This window comes from Juglans microcarpa x Juglans regia, chromosome 3D (assembly GCF_004785595.1).
Source record: "Juglans microcarpa x Juglans regia isolate MS1-56 chromosome 3D, Jm3101_v1.0, whole genome shotgun sequence".
Classification (NCBI taxonomy): domain Eukaryota; kingdom Viridiplantae; phylum Streptophyta; class Magnoliopsida; order Fagales; family Juglandaceae; genus Juglans; species Juglans microcarpa x Juglans regia.
In genome coordinates, this window is record NC_054598.1 from 7668107 (window position 1) to 7688054 (window position 19948).

At 33.1% G+C, this 19948-nt stretch overlaps 1 protein-coding gene across 1 annotated transcript; it reads right to left on the minus strand.

Moving 5' to 3' along the window:
• Window positions 1-10166: 10166 nt before the first annotated feature.
• LOC121256074 lies at window positions 10167-11014 on the minus strand. Its single transcript, XM_041156695.1, has one exon. The coding sequence runs from the start codon at window positions 10832-10834 to the stop codon at window positions 10265-10267; it is 570 nt and encodes a 189-aa protein (XP_041012629.1). The 5' UTR covers window positions 10835-11014; the 3' UTR covers window positions 10167-10264.
• Window positions 11015-19948: the final 8934 nt, after the last annotated feature.

Below are 19948 nucleotides of genomic sequence, written 5' to 3' on the forward strand. Positions count from 1 at the left end.
CTTCGGCTTGCTTTTTCTTTCGATTTTGTCCTTCATGCAGTAGTGTTTTTTATTTTTATTTATTATTTCTCTTCCAATTATGTCTCTCATGCGATGCCACCTCTTTCATTAATTTCTTAAACTTCTCTCTCTCTCTCTCTCTCTCTCTCACACACACACACACATTGTTCTACAGACAGTCGGCTATGTGCAACCGTGGTGCAACATGCATGCCACGTCAACCGATTTTTTTAAAACAAATATAGAAAAGAGAAAACAAGAAAAATACAAGCAGACAGAACTTCTCTGTCTTCATGGAGCTTCTCTTCATGCATAATGAAGCTTATCTTCATGTTGAGCTTCTCTTCGTGCCTAGCTTCTCTTCCTACTAAACCGAGCTTCTCTTTGTAGGTTGGCAAAAATCGATTTGTTTACCGTGGGTTCTTCCACAAACCAGCAAAGAGTTTCTGCATCTGGGTTTATTTAAAAAAAAAAAATAGGATTTGCAAATCCCTCTTTTCACCTTAATTTTCACTATGGGTTCTCTTCGTGGGTTCTTCCACATTTCTACATTGGAAATTTTTTTGAAGGATTTGTATTTTTCTAGTGGAAAATCCAGTTGTTCACTTCCTCTATCTTGGTTGTCAGCACCGTGGTAAAAAGTTTCTTTTGAACCTCTTTATGAGTTTTCCTTATTCTGTTCATTAACTTTGGTAGGTTCTTTGGAATGAAAAGAGAAAATATATTTTTTTTTCAATGAGCAAACGAAATTGAGTTAAATTTGCAGGAGAATCAACATCAAAATCAAAAAAGAGAGGCCAAAGCTTTGTATCTCACATGGCAAGTGTTTGAACTAGTAAGCATAGAACCATTTAGATGATATCCAGAAATGGTAGGATTAGATCTCACGTGGGCTTTCTTTGGCTTGATGACAGGATAAAAAGTTGCATGAGTGTGGTCAGGAATTAGCCTTTTTCATAAAATTAAATTGAAAATAAGCATTTAGGTGTATAAGATGAACTTATGATCAGGGTTCACAACCTTCTCTTTCGAGGATTATTGCCTGGCCCTACCACTTGAATTGTATTCGAGGGCAAGGCGTTGAGGGAACAGTATAAATTTGAATTAAACAAAGCAAAATAGAGGAGGATGGAAACACGAAGGGGCACAATTGCGATTGGGAAAGAGAAGATTCAAAAAAAGAAAAAGAAAAAACGAAGGGGAGAAAATGATTTAGAGAATGTGAAAATGAAGGAGAGGATGGAGAAGAAGAAACGAATGAAATGAACCATTTCATTTTCTATGTGGACACGGGTTGCGCAGCGCTTCCCTCATTCGACTGAAACAAGTACTTTTCTTTATCAAAAGCAAATTTACAGCTTGAATTGTATTATAGTTTCTTTATTTATTTTTTTAATTGTAAAGGATGGGACTTCATATTATAATTATAGGATCAAATTATTCAACACTTAGTATTATAGTTTAGATTAAGTATTATTGTTTAGATTATTAAAATTGACATGTTAGATGTTTATTCTAGAAATAACTAATATATAATAAAAAAAATCGTTCTAACAGATATTATATAGATGTTAGTTTTGATTATTTTACATGTGAATAGTTAAAAATTAGAAATTAAAAAGTGTTCGTATTTTATTAATGTTTAAAAAGAAGGGTTATGAGAAATCTTGAAGTAAATTCATGCAGGACCATCTATTATATCTCTAAAATATTGCAGCACAAACTTCATATAAAAGGAATGGATCATCTATTTTAGTACAGAATTAAATCAACTTAGACAGCAACGTAAAAAGAAATTCTACGATCTGTACATTAACTCCGTCAATGAAACAATGACATAAACCCTTAAAATCTGTTTTCATCGAACTTTTCTAGCTTTGTAAATATATAACTAGATAAAACATTGATTTGTATGAATCTATTACTGTTTTTAACTTTATATTAAGTTTACTTTAACTTGTATAAATTTATGACTTATTTTAATTTTGTACATATTATATTTATCCTTTTCTATAGATCTTATTTCACATATTTTTGCAACAGGGCACACATGCATTGCACGTTGTGCCCTTGCGTGTGTGTATATATATATATATATATATATTTCTAATATGTTCAAATAAAGTATATTAATTTTATAGTTTTTTTTTTTTTTTTGAGAAAAGATAAACTTCATTAAACTTCATCAAGCGTTACAGAATGCAAAATTTTTTGACTAACAACCAAAGCAACTACATCCTCTGGTATTGATAGTGCAGCTTTTGCAAGTTGATGACCATAAACATTAGCATCTCTTTTAACAAATAAAACTTCCCTACTCACTACACCTGAAAGTTTAATCTTTGTGTCATTCAGAATCATCCCCACCCGATCCCATCTATCCATCGGTTGCTCTAAGCATTTGACAATTGAAAGAGAATCACCCTCCAAGATAATTGAGTTGCATCCCAATTCTATAGCTAGTTCTAAAGCACCTTGAGCTTCTGCAAGTAAAGGATAAAAAAAACTTGGTCTGAACATTTTTTTGGAAGCCATCACTTTTCCTTGAGAATCATGGCTACTATACCAAAACCAGCCCTGCCTTGTCCTGCACTCAATCCTGCGTCCCAATTGATCTTGGTTACACCTGGAGGAAGAGGATTCCAAATCCAATTCTCTTCTATTATCCCTCGAGAAGATGCATTATACTTGGGTTGGGCAGCTTTGAAGTCTTGTAGAGATTTTTAGGCTGTTTGCATCAATTCAAAGGGGGTGAGTAAAAGAATTCTAAAAATAAATAGATTCTTCCTATGCCAAATGTTCCTTGCTGTTAAAGCAAATAATTCAATAGTTTCTTGATCACATGTTGAGATTAATTCCTCAAGTAATTCACCAAAATTTCCAGGTTTGATAGAACTTTTCTACAAACCAGATGGACCTTGACTCCAAACATTCATAGCAGATGGACAATTCCACAAAATATGGATCACAATTTCAATCTCACACAAACAAATAGGACACTTAGGGGATTCACAGATTTTCTTCTTAGCCAGATTAAACCTTGTAGGTAAAGACTCAAGACAAGTTCTCCACAAAAAAGTCTTCACAACATTTGGAATTCGAAAGTTCCAATTATTAGTCCACTCAATTTTCTTTTTAACAATAGAAGAGGACTGACCATACCTTAGTGCATTTAACTCCTTTGGTAGATGGTATGCACTCTTCACTGTAAAGACTCCATCTTTGGTTCTTAACTAGATTAATTTATCCTCTGCCCTAGTGGAATTGATTGGGATCTTATTGATAGTTTCAGCTTCAGCTTCTCCAAAGATCTTCTTAACCAAATCCTTCTTCCATTCTTTCATTATATGGTTGATAATAGAAACCACACTGGCATACTCAGGCAAAATTTGTGGTATAGATTGTACCTTGTAACTAGAGGGAATAGAGGAGTGCCACATACTTTTGCCTTCAAGAATTCTGTTGTAGCAAAGTACTTCACTTTTAAGGACCTGAGATGCCAAGGAGAGTGGCTTTTGTATAATTCTGCAAGCTTGTTTTGCTAATAAAGCATTGTTAAAACTTTCAAATTCTCTAAAGCCCAACCCTCCTACTGATTTTGCCTTTCCCATTTGATGCCAATAAACCCAATGTGTCTTCCTCTCCCTTTCTTGTTGTCCTCACCAAAAATTGTGCATGACTCTATTGAGTTCTCTGATAAGAGCCTTGGGCAGTTTAAAAACTCTCATACAGTAGGCGGAGTGTGTTTGAATAATAGCCTTGAGTAAGACCTCTTTTCCAGCTTGAGATAGTAGCTTATTCTTCCAATTACTCACTCTAGCCGTGACTCTATCCAGGATCCCTTTGAAAGCTTGTATTCTTGACCTGCCTATAAGGACATGCAGTCTAAGATATTTCTCATAGCTTGAGGTAGCTCTAAGTCCAGCCATGCAAAAGATGTAATCTCTAGTTTCCCTTCTGGTATTTGCACCAAAAAAGATTGAAGTTTTATCCTTGTTAAGTTTCTGTCCAAAGCCCCTTTCATACATATCAAGAAGATCAATTAGCTTAGCCCACTCTACACCATTTGCACGACAAAATAACAAACTATTATCTGCAAAAAACAAATGGTTAATACTTAAATTGCTTCTGCCAAAATGGAACTCATGAATTTGCTTAGAAGCTTCAGCTTGGTATAAAAGAGAACTCAAAACTTCTGATACAAGGATAAAAAGATAGGGAGACTAGGGGTCTCCCTGCCTTAGTCCTGGTCTCCCTGCCTTAGTCCCCTTGTGGGTTGAAACTATGATTGAGGAACACCATTGATGAGTATAGAGTAAGAAACAATTGAAATACACCCCATCACCAAGCCAATCCATCTAGAGCTGAAACCCATCTTATCCATTGCTGCTCTCAAAAAACTCCATTTCACTCTATCGTATGCTTTGCTCATGTCAAGGTTCAAAGACATATAGCTTTGCTGCCCCTTGACTTTACAACTCATGGAGTGCATAGCCTCAAAAGCTACAATCACATTGTCAAGAATTAATCTACCTAGTACAAAGTCACTTTGAGTGGAAGAAATGATCTGAGGCAGTATGAGCTTAAGTCTATCGGCTAAAATTTTAGAGATTAGTTTGTAGATAACATTGCATAAAGAAATAGGTCCGAAATCAGTCACTACTTCACTACTTGAGCCTTCTTCACCTTGGGAATAAGCACTATATAAGTCTGATTTATGCAGGACATGTCACCAATGGAATTTAGGATTTCTAGAACAGCTCAAGTGACATCTACTCCCACTATATCCAAATGATTTTGGTAAAACACAGCTAAGAATCAATTAGGACCAGGGGATCCTAATGGATTCATATTAATTTTATAGATTGATTGAAAGAGACTTCAATTCTTTTTTAAGATATGAACATACCCGCATCTTATTAACTGGTAGGTATTATGGGAAAAATTTATTTGACAGATACGGATATGATCTACTTGCTCGGCCATAAGCCCAATACCCAACGTCCAATCAAGTGTTAGGGAGTTTTGTCTCCATTTAAATATGTTTGGTAAATTAGATGAGAAATTATCAAATGAAAATGCTTCTATGCACACCAAATATGCACTATAAATTTGCACACTAGAGTATTTTAATCTTTTTTAATAGTTAAAAAAGTAGCTACTAATGAATTTATATTTTTAAAATATTTAAATATATTTAAAAAAATGTTTGAAAAAAAGTGTAATTGCACTGGTGTGCATATTTGGGATGCACCCTAGCATTGCCCAATCTCGAAACTTCAGACAATTTTTTTTCCAAATATTACTCAAATTAGGGGTGTAATTGGTTATGTTTGGGGGGTCATGGACCAAAACTTCATTTTTGTCAGACAAGACCATTAGCTATTGGTCCGATTTGGTCCATGAACTTTTTTTTTAACATAAAAATTAATACAAAAATTAATTAAATTATTACAATTAAAATTAAGTGATCTCTTTAACATTTTATATATAGTTAATGAATATTAAATAATTTCATTATATATATGGTCAATGGTAAATCAGTGATCCCTTAGATGAAAATTATATAATTAACTTATATAACTACTATATTAAATAATATATTATATATAATATTTTTAAAAAAATATTTGGTCAGTCTCGGTCCAGCCTGGTCCAGACTGATAGTCTTACAGCCTTAACTTAAATACAAAACACTTTTTAATTTCAAGTTTTTTATTTTTTTTAATCTAATCATTACCTAAGCAATATTACAACTTTTATAAATTTCAAAATAAAACACAAAAATTAATAAAATCTTGCCAAACTTTAAAACAAAAATAACATCAAGACTCAGTTTGGATTTAGAAAGAGTTCATCTCATTTCATCTCATCATTATAAATTTTTCAAATTCTCACACAAAATATGATAAACAATTCAATTTTTTCAAATCTCAATTCAACATTTTCAAATTCCAAAATAATAATAATAATATATTCTAACAATATTTTTTTTAACTTTTTTCTTTCATCTAAAACATCTCATCTCATATCTGAATCCAAAACTCCCCTAAATCATTTATATTTCCTTTCCCAAAACTAATATTAAACTATTTATCTCCCATTTTCCATTTTTTTCTCTCATATTTCAAAATCTAATAAAACATCTTAACTCACAAAATTTTACTACTATTTACAAGATCATGAGATCAGCCGAAAAATCAAAGAAAACACAGACAACTAAACGAGCAATTGCAAGATTGAAATTCATAACATACATACATATATATATTGTGAGATCCCTATTTTCATGGGTTTTAATTATTTTTAATTGTGTTATTTATTTATTTGTTATTGTAATTTATTTTGGTATGTTTATTTTTGTGTAATTTTATTTGTACTGTTTTATTTATTTTTTGGGCTGTGTGTGTGTGTTTCTGGTTGGGGCGTGGGTGTGTGAGTGTGGTGGTAGCCCAGCCTTATGTTTTGTTTTAAGCCAGCCCGAGTGAAGCAAAACCCAGCCCAACCCGTGTGCATGTTGACTCAACCCGTGTGAATAAAACCCATGCTGTGTGAACCCAGCCCGTTCGGTTTTGGCCCAGCCCGTGCGGTTTAAAACCCAGCCCCTCATTTTACTCAAACGGCACCGTTTTGGAAGGAAACCCTTAGGGGTTTCATCACTTCCTTCCTTGTGCCGTGCTGCTTTTCTTTCTCCTTTCTTCTTCTTTTCTTCTAGTTTCTTCTGCAATCTTCTTCTTCCTTCGAGCTTCTTCCTCCACGCAGTAGCTGCCGACGCCATTCGAAGCTTAGTCATGTTTTCCAGCCGCAAGCTACCACCTCCATCTTTCTTTTTCTTCTTGGTGTCGTTCGGCTAGAGTTTCTGAAAGCTTGCTGTCAATCCGTTGCTCCACACGGCCACCACCACCTTCCACCTCAAGCTTTCATGGTCGTCCCGTGTCTAGCTGTTGTCCAACGTTCATCTGTTGTCAATCCACATTTTCCCCACGCAACCCGCACTGCCATGCGTTCCCTTCATAGCTTGCACTTCGGTTTTCTCTTCCGTGATGTTCCCCGTGTGCTTCAAACCGCCACTCTTGGCCTATTTAAAGGCCACGGTTTCAGCAAATTAAATGTTCCGAAAATCCTCATCCTCTCTCTCTCGCTTAAGTTTATCGCATTTCTTGGTGTCTGAGATTTTGTTCTGTATATTTGTTAGTGAACCCGTGAGCTTGTGTTGTTCTGCCGAGCTCTATTCAATTCTAAACTTATGAAATATCATTCGGTTTCTTGGAGAAATTGTTGGGTTGTAGTGAGTTGAATTTCCATCCGCTTATAAATTGACCCAACCCATGAGTTGAGAGGCCTTTTGACATTGTTGTCGCTGCTGAGCCGCCACTTTGAGCAAACGCTCTTTCGCTTGATCTTTCATATTTCCTAACTTCGTGTGTATGTAATTTTTTAGTTTTATTAATAAAGTTGTTGTAATTGTATTTTGTAAACTGTCATTTCTATTGTAACTGTTGATTGTAATGATCTGTTGGATTTGGGCCGTTAAAGCATTGAGTTGTAACTGTTGTAATTGTTGGAATTGGGCCTTGGGCCGGTTTGGAGGACGGGGTTTGACTTGTATGGTGAAAGGGTGAAATTGTAAATAAATGATTATTTTTATAAATGAATTATTTTAATTGTATATTCCTATTAAATGATTGAACTGTATATTTATGGTTTTTATTAAAAATGTGTTGTGATGTCACGTGGTCTGTTTGCATTGGTGACTGAATTTGTGGGTGCGTGTGTATCACGACCCCAAGCCGAGATGTGGTATTATCTCGGTGGAGCTCCTCTGGTCACTTGGGAGCGTAACAGACTGACGTGACATCCCCTGAGTTGTCGCAGGGCGACGACGGGAACGGACGAGCCGGTAACGCTCTCGTACCGATTCCGTGACCTTTTGGCTAGCGAAGTTAGATGATGCTTAGCCATGTACACGCTGGGCGCGGAACTGGGCATCGCTCATTACAAAGTCCCATGCATGGACGTTACCCGTGATGTGACGAAGAGAGCCAGGGTGTGCGGACGGTCCATAGGGGAGACCATGGTGCATGCGTAATTTTGTAATAATTATAATCGAGACCAAAAATGAGATTTTTGGTGTGAGTATAAAAAGGATATTTTTGAAAAATTGAATGTGGGTTGTTATTCTATCCGTATGGGGGCGTGTGATTATATAAATGTGTTTTAAATCTCTTGGATATTGTTTTGGTTAATTACTTGCTGCGATATCATAATCTCATTGTGGTGTTTTACCCTACAGTTCCATTTTATGGTGCCGTAGAGTTTGACGCAGAGCCCGAGTATGAACCTGAAGGACCGGCTCCGCCAGAAGCTTAAGTTGCTGTTATGTTGTTCAGCGTTTTGGCATTTGTTTCCCTTATGTTATTTGTTTTCTTTAAATTATATGTTGGAAGACTGTAAAATTCTTGTAAAGTTATTTTACTGATTTTTGAACAATTCTGGTACTTAATAAAAAAAGACCTTTTATTTTCTCCGCTGTGAATATTATTGTGTACATTTATTGCATATTGTACACACTTTGAGTACTGGTCGTTGGGGTGCGTGATCCGTGTGATCATTATCCCGATGTCACGAACTCCACAAAAATAACACGTGGGGGTCGAGGGCGCCACACACACATATATATATATATATGATATATATATGAGAAATTCTAAATAGAAGCCTTACATCACACATTTCCACCTAATCAATATGTGATTTGACATTTTTGTCCTTCTATCTTAATTCTTAAATATGACAAAAATATATAGAAGGACAAAAATGTCAAATCACATATTAATTAAGTGGAGATGTGTGGTGCAAGACTTCCTTTAATCATTTCTCTCTCTCTCTCTCTACACACACATATATAAATAATTTTAATGATATGCTGTTTTATTCTCAAGTGGAGCTGCGTCGATTTATAACTTTTTAATTGTAATTTTAAAATCTAAATCATAAAATTTGTGTAAATATAATTATTACAAGTTTTAGGAATTCGACTGTTAATCTAGTCTAGAATGTTTATAAATTTGTTACCTTCTTAAATCAATGCATTAATCTACTCCCCATTTAGCGAAAATATACTTCGTGCTAAGTGTGTAATTGTTGACCATGGGAACATCGACCATACAAGGCCCATAACTCCGAATGTCTGTACACACAAAAAAAAATCCCAAAAGTTAAATAAGCAAATAACAACAATAACCTTATTTTGCTTGAGTTATGCATGCCTATAGAAAATACTTGATCTGGTCAAATGAATTAAGGGCCAAATTTATTGATTTGTTGTAGGAGGAGATCAGAACCTCATGATTATTAAGCTTTATTTGGTTGTGTTTTTTGAGTTAGAAATTAATATTTTAACCACAAAGCAATTACATAAAAGTAAATCTATAAACTAATATGCCTTAATATGATACGTTAGATTGTAAAATTATTTTTATTATAAAGTAGATCTAACGAATTTTATGAAACCATATCAATTTATGGATTTACTTTACGTAATATCTTTGTGTCTGTAACACATTTCTTTCGAATTATAGAGATAAGAGAGTTTATGTTGAAAACTATGGGAAAAAGAATACTAACATAATTTCTTCGTAACTTTTTAATTAATTTCCAATTCATGAATTTTATCAAAAAGTAATATTATTTTACTGAATATAAGTTGTGCAAAAATTATATAAATAAATATATAGATAAAATAAATAAAACATTAAATATTATTATCATATTTAAAATAAATATGCAAAGAGTTGTTTCTCGTTACACGTACAAAGTTACATGCAAATTACAGATTAAGTACTCTATAAGATACATAAAAAAAATGACTGCTATAACTATAAAAAGATTATAAAGATTAATAGATATAGTTTTTTGTGTGATCTGTTAGATTTATTTTATAATAAAAATAATTTTAGAATATGACAGTAGATTATTTTTGTGTAGAATAAAGTATTTCGCTTAAAAAGGGAGAGATAGAGAAAAAAAGGGCAATGGGCGGATCGAAGTTATATAACAGATAAAGCAGTGACTGAAGTACAGATCTTTTTTCTTTTTTTTTTGGGTCAGATAATTCCTTATTTTAATCTGTCAGACAAACAGGTAGCTAGGTAGATATTAATGGATGAGCAAAATAAGCTCCCAACAAAACATTATATAAATTAATATTAATGCATATGGTTTCCCGTTCCTCCAGCTCGTACAAGCATGCATGCAGTATTGATTAAAGACCTCTCTCCATCATCGCTTGGAGCCTCTTGAATGATGCCAGCTTTTGCAATCGCATCTGTTTATGGAACCTCTTGATGAACAAGTCTGCAACATCATCAATCTCATCTTCCAGGCTGAAATTCTCCCCTTCCTCTTTGGAATTCCTCACCATATCAATGATGGAGTACCCACCCTCGTCATCCTGATCAGAGTCGAGATCATCCTTTCCATCAAATAACGAACGCCTTGGATCTGGATACTTATCATCGTTGCCGCCATCTTCTTCCACCCTCTCCACCAGATGGGTGTGACTCGACTCGCTTGCCATGGCATTGTACAGAACTATGGCCTTGCTCTGCTCATCTGCATCGTATTGGCTTTCCTCTTCATGCTGTCCAAGAAGTCTATGGATCTTGTGGGAAACAGAATCCAGTAAAAGCTTCTTGTTCTTCAATAAGGAGAACATTAGGAAGCGAGCTCTGGCTGCGCTGGTTTTGTTCTTGATGGCCATTGACTTGGCTTTAGCGATAGAACTCAACACACAGATAATCTGTTTGAGGAAGAGAGAAGCCTTGTTCTTCATTTTTAATATTATTTAAGAATTTCAAAGGAAAAAAAAAAGAAAACCCAGGAAATGTTGTAAAGGAAAACTACGAGAGATCTAGAAGAAAAGCGTTTGAACAAAATGGAAGAAATTTTCGAAAGCTCAAGCTCAAGATTTTAAGGGCCGCTAGAGAGGGTTGCAAAAGCAACGTTAGCATGAAGGAATGCCGAAGGCTTTGATGGGGTTTAAATAGCATGCAAAAAGCTGCTTTGCGGCTTTCTGTCACGGGGTGCCTGCACTTACGTTGAGTATAAAAGTCGAGAAACGAGAGTGCTTCAAACTGCTCACAAATCCACGTGCTATAATCCTATTGGATAACACCTGCCCCGCATACTTTCTCTAAAGGAAGCACAAGGGCTAATTTGGGTACGTCAAATTATTAGATGGTAATAATATCCGGGTAGTGGCCAATTTGAATAATGGCATACAGTGCATGGCAAGTGGGCAACATCTGTTTTTCTCTAGTTTTAAACCAAAAATTAAAAAAAGAAAAAGGAGCTCAAAAGACTTTAGACGGTGAAAGTTCAAGGGCATTTATTTAATTAAAAGTGGTGGAAAAAGCATGCAAATGATTCTTTGCCTCATTAAATACGTGGTTTTGTACTGTAGTGAGTTTTAAGGTAACTTTAGTTATTTCCATTAGATATTTTGAACGGTGAAAAAATGATATTTACTATTTTGTGTAAATTTTTACCTTTTTTTAAAAAAATAGATTAATTTAAAAGTAAAAATCATTTTTTAAATAATGTGTTCTATTTTAAAAAAATAAAAATATACAAGACTTATACACTCTAAAACCGTATTTAATATTACTTTTTGAAGATTACTTCAACTATTTGTTTCAAAGATTATTGTTGATAAATTCATCAATATCTCAAACAAAAACTGCCATCAATATTACAATTAATAAACTGTTCAATGAACTATAAGTACAAATTGATACTTTAATCCTCAATTAAGATTTGACAGTCAAGATTGTATCATATGATCACTTATTTTTCATCCGAATGTTAAGATGATTTTAGATGAGTTGAATAAAATATTGTTAAAATATTATTTTTTAATAATATTATTATTTTAAGATTTAAAAAATTAAATTATTTATTATATTTTGTGTGAGAATTTGAAAAAATTATAAAAACGAGATGAGATGAATTTTCAATCCAAATCGGAGCTTAATAGCTGCAATGGCCAACGGGACAAACGTGTCGCGTGTAAGCTATTTGATGATAGTGGCCAGTGGGGCTGCAATATATTGTGTTCTTTTTTTTTAGTTTACAGTATATATAGTTTATATGAGTGGTGAAGGTGTTATGGTAGGGTCGATATTGATTTCGTTCCCAGCTAGATAGATGTAGATCATTCAAGGATCAGGGATCGAGAAACAAGATTGAAAGAATTATATTAGGAAGGGGAAAAAAACAAAAAAAAAAAAAACAAATGGCACGTGCATGCTTCTGGTTATTGTAATGCAGCTAGCCATGCACGAAACCTTCGAAGATGGTTCTTAAAGTGCATGCCCCAAACTGAAAAGGACTAACTTGCCAAGGAACGTGCTCCCCAGTTTTGACAAGAATGAAAATGGGGGCAAGGGGAAGAACCTGGAAGCTAATCACAACGTTCAGTCACCTGTTGGCGGCTGCACTTTGGCCCTTTCGCGCAAGACCCAACAAAGAAATTGAGAATATTTAGGCACATCTTTTCTTTCTTTTCTCGAGGAAAAATCCGAAATATACAGACTTTTCAGTTGTCATCCACAAAAGCAATACAGCTTGTGCGTCTTGCTTTACTTCACCCTTTTTCTTTCTTTATTCCAGCGTCTTGCTTTTGTTCACTTCTAAATAACATATATTATATATTATATTACGTTAATATATTATAAATAACATATTTAGCTTAATATATTATATTAGGCTATAAGAAATTTTTTATTATAAAATAAATATGACTTATCGCATTAAACTACATCAATTTACATCTCTTTTGTAGGTTTAACAATCTTTTTAATTAATTATTCAATTTTTTTTATACAAGTTAATAGATTAATAGGGTGTAAAGCTTTTTACCAAGTGAACTAATATACCTTCATTTATCTTATATAGGTTGTGTGATCAGGCCCACCCCAACCCTTGCGAGGCCCTCAAATATAACAATTCAATTTTTAATTTCGAGATAATCTTTTTTATAAGTATAAGAAACCCATTTCATTAATGAACAAGCATAGCATCAACCATTACAAGAGATCGAATGTTGTCGGGTACAGAATTTACAACAATATGATCATCAACCAACCAAATGTTAAAGAAATTTGAGCGGATGAAAAAGTAAATACGATTTTGAGGCGTGTAGAATACTATCTTTAAAATGATAATTGTTCTCACTCGAAAGAATTTGTTATTGAGTTACAAGTAATTCACCTTCAGGATATAACAAAATCACCAACTATAGATAACAATTTTAAAGTTTTTCCTTTAAAATTTATCTACAAAATTGTGTAAATAACAAGAAAATTAGGAGAATAAAATTTTTAAATTTGTGAATCTCATCCTCTATTTATAGAAAATCAAGAGGTGCATTGTGAAATCTTACAACTCGTGACTTTTCAAGTAGAAGTTACTAGTTCGAAGGACATAATGTTTCACTTAGACCAAAGGGCATGCCTGGTCCAATGGATAGGCACCGCCATTGGGGAAGGAAGGGCACTGACTCGAGTCCTCCAATGACATTTTTTTCTTTTGTGAATTAATTTTAAAGCATTGCACCCCCTCAAGTGTCTATTCGGCCCACGGATTGGACCTTATGCACCAATTAGCCCCTTGGGCCTCTAAGCCTATCGTGTGCTTGTTGAAATTAAATCATATGTGTAGTTATGGAGTTTTGAACCCATCCCCTTTCCTTTAAATCACGAAATTAAATAAAAACCTACATTCATGAATAAATCTACACATTTAATATTATAATCTACAATAAATATAACAACAAATGCATAGCAGCTTTTGCCAATAAATGTGACACTTTGTTTCCTTTTATATGCTTGAGCACGAGGAAACAAGCATGCCATGAATATCTTGGATATATAAGATGGCCAATAGAACTGAAATCCTCATTTTCTTTTTTGCAGGGCGTTAATCACATGTTTTGCATCACCTTCTAACATATTAGATACAAAAAAGAAAAAAATTGAATTACATGCAAAATAAAAAAATTTTATTTATAAGTCGGTGTAAATAACACATATAATAAAGTACTTACATAGCATAATTTGATTTTGAAGAAAAATTTTAAAATTTAAATCTTATAAATCAAATTTTATAATTTAAGTAATGTAGATGACTTGTTCTACGCATCGACTTAAAAATAGAATAACTCCGCACAAAATAAATTACGTTAGTGAAAAAAAAAGTGGTCAATTAACATTCCAAATGTGGCAAATATATATATTAGATAAAGAGTAATGCTAGATATAATCATGAAATGTATAAGCATCGTACAATCCTTTTAAAAGAAAATGAGATCTATTATTAAAAAAATTAATTTTTTTATATAGATCTCGTATTTATTTATTTTTTCAAAAAAGTTACATGACGTATGCATACTCTATAATTATAAATATTATTTCTCTTAAATGAAAGGCACGAGAAACATATGCTCTTTTGTTTTTTCTATCTTTTTTGTGAATTCACTATTTTACCTACCGACTTTTGATCATAAATTCACTGTAATTTTTACTCGGTTTATTTAACCCCTCTTATTTGTTCTTTCTTTCTTTCATTATCGTCTTCTACTTGTATTAATTAATACCTTTTTTTAATTTTAGTTTTCCCGTGTCTAATATTTGTTTTTTTAGATACACTATCGCTCATACATTCATATACTGTTAGAGCAGCTCACTAGATTTCTTAAAACTATTTTTTTCTATAATAGAAAAAATTTAAAAAATACTCTCAAAACCTCCCTCTATCCGGATTCTTATTTTTAAAAAAAAAAATTAGGAAACTACTATTCATTCTCTAAATCACTTTTATTAATATTTTATTCATTTCAATTAAATTAATTCTTCTTCTAATCATCTACACTTTCTCTCATACTCATATTTATTATAATTTTAAATAATAGTTTTAAAAATAATTTAAATAACTACGAAAATATTAAAAAATAATAATTTTAAAAATATTAAAAATAATTTAAATTTTTATTTAAAATATTCACTAGAGTAATAGTTCAAAACATAAAAAAAAATATTGAGTAGTTAAATTTGTAAATGAAAGTGAGAGAAAAAAGTAATAAAGAAAGAATAGAAAAATATTATTTTAATAGAATAAAAAATGAGATATAGAAGGTTTTTAAAAGATGAGTAAAATTTAGAAAAAAATTATAGGGAATGTACTTTTTAACTAAATTATAGAAAATTTTATAAGAATTCAATGTGAATGCTCTTAGACATCATGTTTAGGAAATTCTGCATATTAAAATTTAGAAATCTAAAAAAATAAATATTTAATATAATAATAAAATTAACTATAAAAAGTTAAAAACATCTTGTTTTAATTCATTGTTTAGGGCAAGTTTGGGTAACACCAAACATTCTCAAAATTTTTCCTAACTTTATTTCTAAACATCACTCAAAAATAAAATATTTCTCTATTTCAAATTTTAAAAATTTCATTTAATTACTACCTAATAATTATTACTTAAACACAAAAATTAATACAATTTTTATAAATTTTAAAATAAAAATTATATTAAAAAATTATATTCCATAAACTTTTAACTTTATCTATTCTTTTTCACAAACTCCACTACAATACTAAATTTAAAAAATATTTTTATACCACTTTTTTTTTCTTCTTTCTCAAAACTCAATAAAATATTTTTACTGAAATTATTTTACTACTATGCACAAAATTTTAAAATATTTTAAACATTCAAAACATATGAAGAGAGAAAAAACATGAAATGAATTTTAAAATCACTTGTAACTAGGAAGTAGGAACTTCCAAGCATCACAAAGCAGATGGAACAAACTGAAATAAACCACACCTGAATCTGTCTAACAAATCACAGTGTCACGCCATTAATTTTGTGTCCATCCAAAGACTTCTGTTCTGGTACTTTAACATTGGTAGAGGTCCTAATGCTCTGTACGTTTTTATTATTTTATTATTTTTCTATTTATTTTTGGGTGGGTGGTTGGGACGTGGGCTGTTTGAGCATTGAATGGTCTTTAGTCTATGAAAAGGGGTCTAGATAATTAATTTGGAGGATCCAATATTTTCAAAGGGGACTGGGTCCTTAGGGCTGTCCTGCATCATTCACTGTCCATTGTGGGGTACGGAAATTTAAGTAGATTATATAAGGTGAGATAGGTATAAAAATTGAATAAAATATAATTATAATATAATTTTTATTTTAAGATTTAAAAAAAATTAAATTATTTATTATATTTTATATAAAAATTTAAAAAAATTATAAATATTAAATGAGATGAAATAATTTATGTAACCCGTTATACTTCTGGTCTGTTTTTTATATTCTACGCATAGGCTACGTTTCTAACATTGGTCGATAATGACTTGGGAAGTTTCTTTTGAATTTTCAACAAACCTAATTTGGAATGGTGAAAGAAGAGAACAAAACAGGAACGCCCAAGTTTTCAACAATCCCCAACTTTAGGACTGGGGATTCTTGATCATACTTGCATCCTTGAATTCCTGCCTGGAAAAGTCTCTTCAGAGTTTTGACCTGGCTTTTACTTCCATGCCTCTTTTTTCTGGACACAAATCGATGAACAAATTTTATATTTCTTCCTTCAAAACCCCTTTTACATTGACAGAGAACACAGATTCCGATCACCAACATCATTTCTTGTTTTTTTTTTTTTTTTTTTTCTTTTGGACTATGCAACAAAAAGGGTCAATCATGGTGCCGGATTTGGGTACACATTTTTGTTCCGGAGACGGGAAAGCGTATGGCTTGCTTAACATTCTGAGAAAACCCAACGAGACACAGCTCACTAAGCAGAGAAACTAATCATTCATTGCAACTCCTGTCCTTAAAATTTTGACGCAAATAGACAAAAACAGACTACCCATAACAGAAGGGATTACACTGACATCAATTTAGTACCATTACGAACTGGGTACATCTACATCGTAGCAGCATCAAAACAGACCAGCTATAACTAGAACCGTCATCGAAATTGCACAGCTAATCACATCACATGCCCGTGTGGCTTTTAATCTCAGAACCTATCTTGGATGCATCACCTTCAATTGTCCCCAATTGTCCAACCCCAGAGTACCCCCACAACCCAGGTGTAAGTGTGTAACCATAACCCATGATCCGCTCAGGGTTGTTCCAATATGTCCCCGGAGTTTGCATCGGGAGCAGAGGATTATACCACGCTGGTTGCTCACAGGCAGGGGGTAAGTGCCGCAGCATGGGTGGCGGCGTCAGAATGTAGGGTCCTGGCATCCAGTGGTACTTGTTGGGAGACGGGATGGTCATTCTGGGCGAAGCAGAGCGAACATCATCCAGTGAAGGATAGCATATATCCCGGGATTGCTGATTTTCGACTTCCAGGGTTGGGTAATGAACTTCTTTCGCATCCGAGAAATGGGTTCCAGAAGAGGATTCCACTTCTGGGCTCTCAATTTCGACCCTCTTCTGTTTCGTTTTGCAGTTCTTCTTCACCTTGCAAGAAAAATTCAGCACACCATTAGGCTTGCCGTCACTTGTTCGAACCTGATATCTCATAAACCTCACAGTTCGGTTGAGCTCATCGTTAATCAAGTCCTTAAATATCGGAACCTGCACTTCGCCGATGGTTTTCTTTCCCAGAACGATACCTTCACAGCGAAGATCGAACTTCAGAAAAAGATTCTGCTTGCAGTCATCATCAAGAACCGAGATTTCTTTAAGATCAAAGTGCATCTCGTGATTCCACACAGGATTCCCATCCCCCACTCTGTCCACCGGCGTTTCTTGACGCTGAAGATGTTTTCGCTCTAGCTTCTTCGGTTCATCATTGACAAACGATTTTTTACGCTGCAGATTTTTCTTCTTGGCTTCATCATTGACCAGCGTTTTTTGACGCTGCAGATATTGTTGCTCTGGCTTTTTTTTCGATTCATCACAGACAAGGGAGACGACGGCGTAACAAGATAGCTTTCGGAAGAAATTGAAGCATTTGAGATCACTAGCCGATAAAACCTTCAACTCTATTGAGCCAAAATCCATGATATCTAGGGTCTGTATTGATTCAATATTCTCTCAGTCCGACTAATTTTCACCGGGCGAGAAAGACGATGAAAAGTCTGCTTTTGGATTGGGCATGGCAAACAACGATGAATATACTAGAAAGAAACGAGGTATTAGTAACCTGCTTTAGAATCAATAGAGTACGGCACACGTCAAGTTGTTTGGCAAAATTGAGATTGTTTAATAAAATTTTATTATAATATAAATTTTATTTTTAAATTTAAAAAATTTATTATATTTTATATTAAAATTTAAAAAAAATTATAAATTATAATGATTATATAAAATAAAATGACATAGTTTACTTTTTTTTTTTAACAAAATCAATCCTTAAAATCAAAAAACAATACCACATAGACAACCTTTTTGTATAATTTTTATATAATCATATTTTAAAATTAAAATATTTATATAAAGTGATATTATTTTTAAAACTTATTTTATAAAAACACCTCTTATTTAAAATATAATTATAAACAAAAAATTATAAAAGTGTGGTATATCTGTCATTTTACTAAAATCAAACACGAACCATCGACTACCTCACAACCTAAACGACAAAGCATTTGGAATCTTTCGTCAAAGTAATAGGAGATAATGTTCTGTTTTCACACTGGTCTCTGAAAACGCCCAAACCGTACGAAGCCTCTTTTTTTTTTCCATTACCTTAATTTTCTACTTTCTTCCCAGCAGAACCATATCAATCACCGGAAATGTTGGTGGGTCTATGGACGAGATGCAGAGACAACGTTGTGAATAAGGAGATAGTGCTTGACCCTGCTCTGTCATTGTTGGATTGTGTTTAAACTGATGGACCAGTTTACTCAATATGAGTGGTTTGTAGCCGTTTTGGACGGACTCTCTGATAAAGTAAAAGGAGGATTTTGCACATAATTCTAACAGATGAAGCATGGACCAATGGTATTTAGTGATGGAACAGCCATTCAGCTAAATGAACAGTTGTAGTGCATCCATCCATTGATAAATTTCAACCTACTTTTTGTGACTGCAATCCTCGAGTCGATGTTTCTGAAACAACCAAAGTCCTGAATAAATTATAGAAGTCAATTACCTCAGTAGACTTTTTGTCTTTTCCTGGCCTTGGACCTAAGATCAGCGGATGGCAATGAGTGTGGGTGTATCTCAACCTAGGAGGCATTAATTTCAATATAGTAATATGAGCTTGAGGCAAAGTTATCACCTTCCGATAATTTTGCATATAAAACCTAAATTTAGAGATGATAATAAACACCAAGACCATAGATAAAAATTAAACTCCATTTCTCCCATTTTCATTCATTAATCGATTCTTCTGTTTGAATTAGATAGCCATATTTCTATCTTTAACAAGTTAGGAATTTAATATACAAAAAAAAAATAAAGATAAATTAGGAAAGAGTAATATTACATGCAGTCGTAAAATGTACAAATATCGTACAATCGCTTTGAAAAAGTGTGAGATTTACTATTAAAAAATAATTATTTTTTCATATAGATATCGTATTTATTTAATTTTTTTTAAAATAATTATACGGTACTTACGCACTCATAATTGCGATTATTATTTTTTAACAGGATATACTTAAAACAATCTTCAGAAATCAGGCCAGAAGACTCCTGATTTTGATTGTCATATATGAATCGACAGGGTGTATTTCACATTATGAACAAAAATACCGACACTTACTTCAATGGGAGAATGGAAATGAACCCTAACTTATTGTTCTTTCTGCCTATTCATGAAACTAATCAACACATCTCTCGTAACACAAAAGCTTATAACGCTGTCAATCCAACAAGCGAAGAATACATCAACAATTCCCCACTTCTACA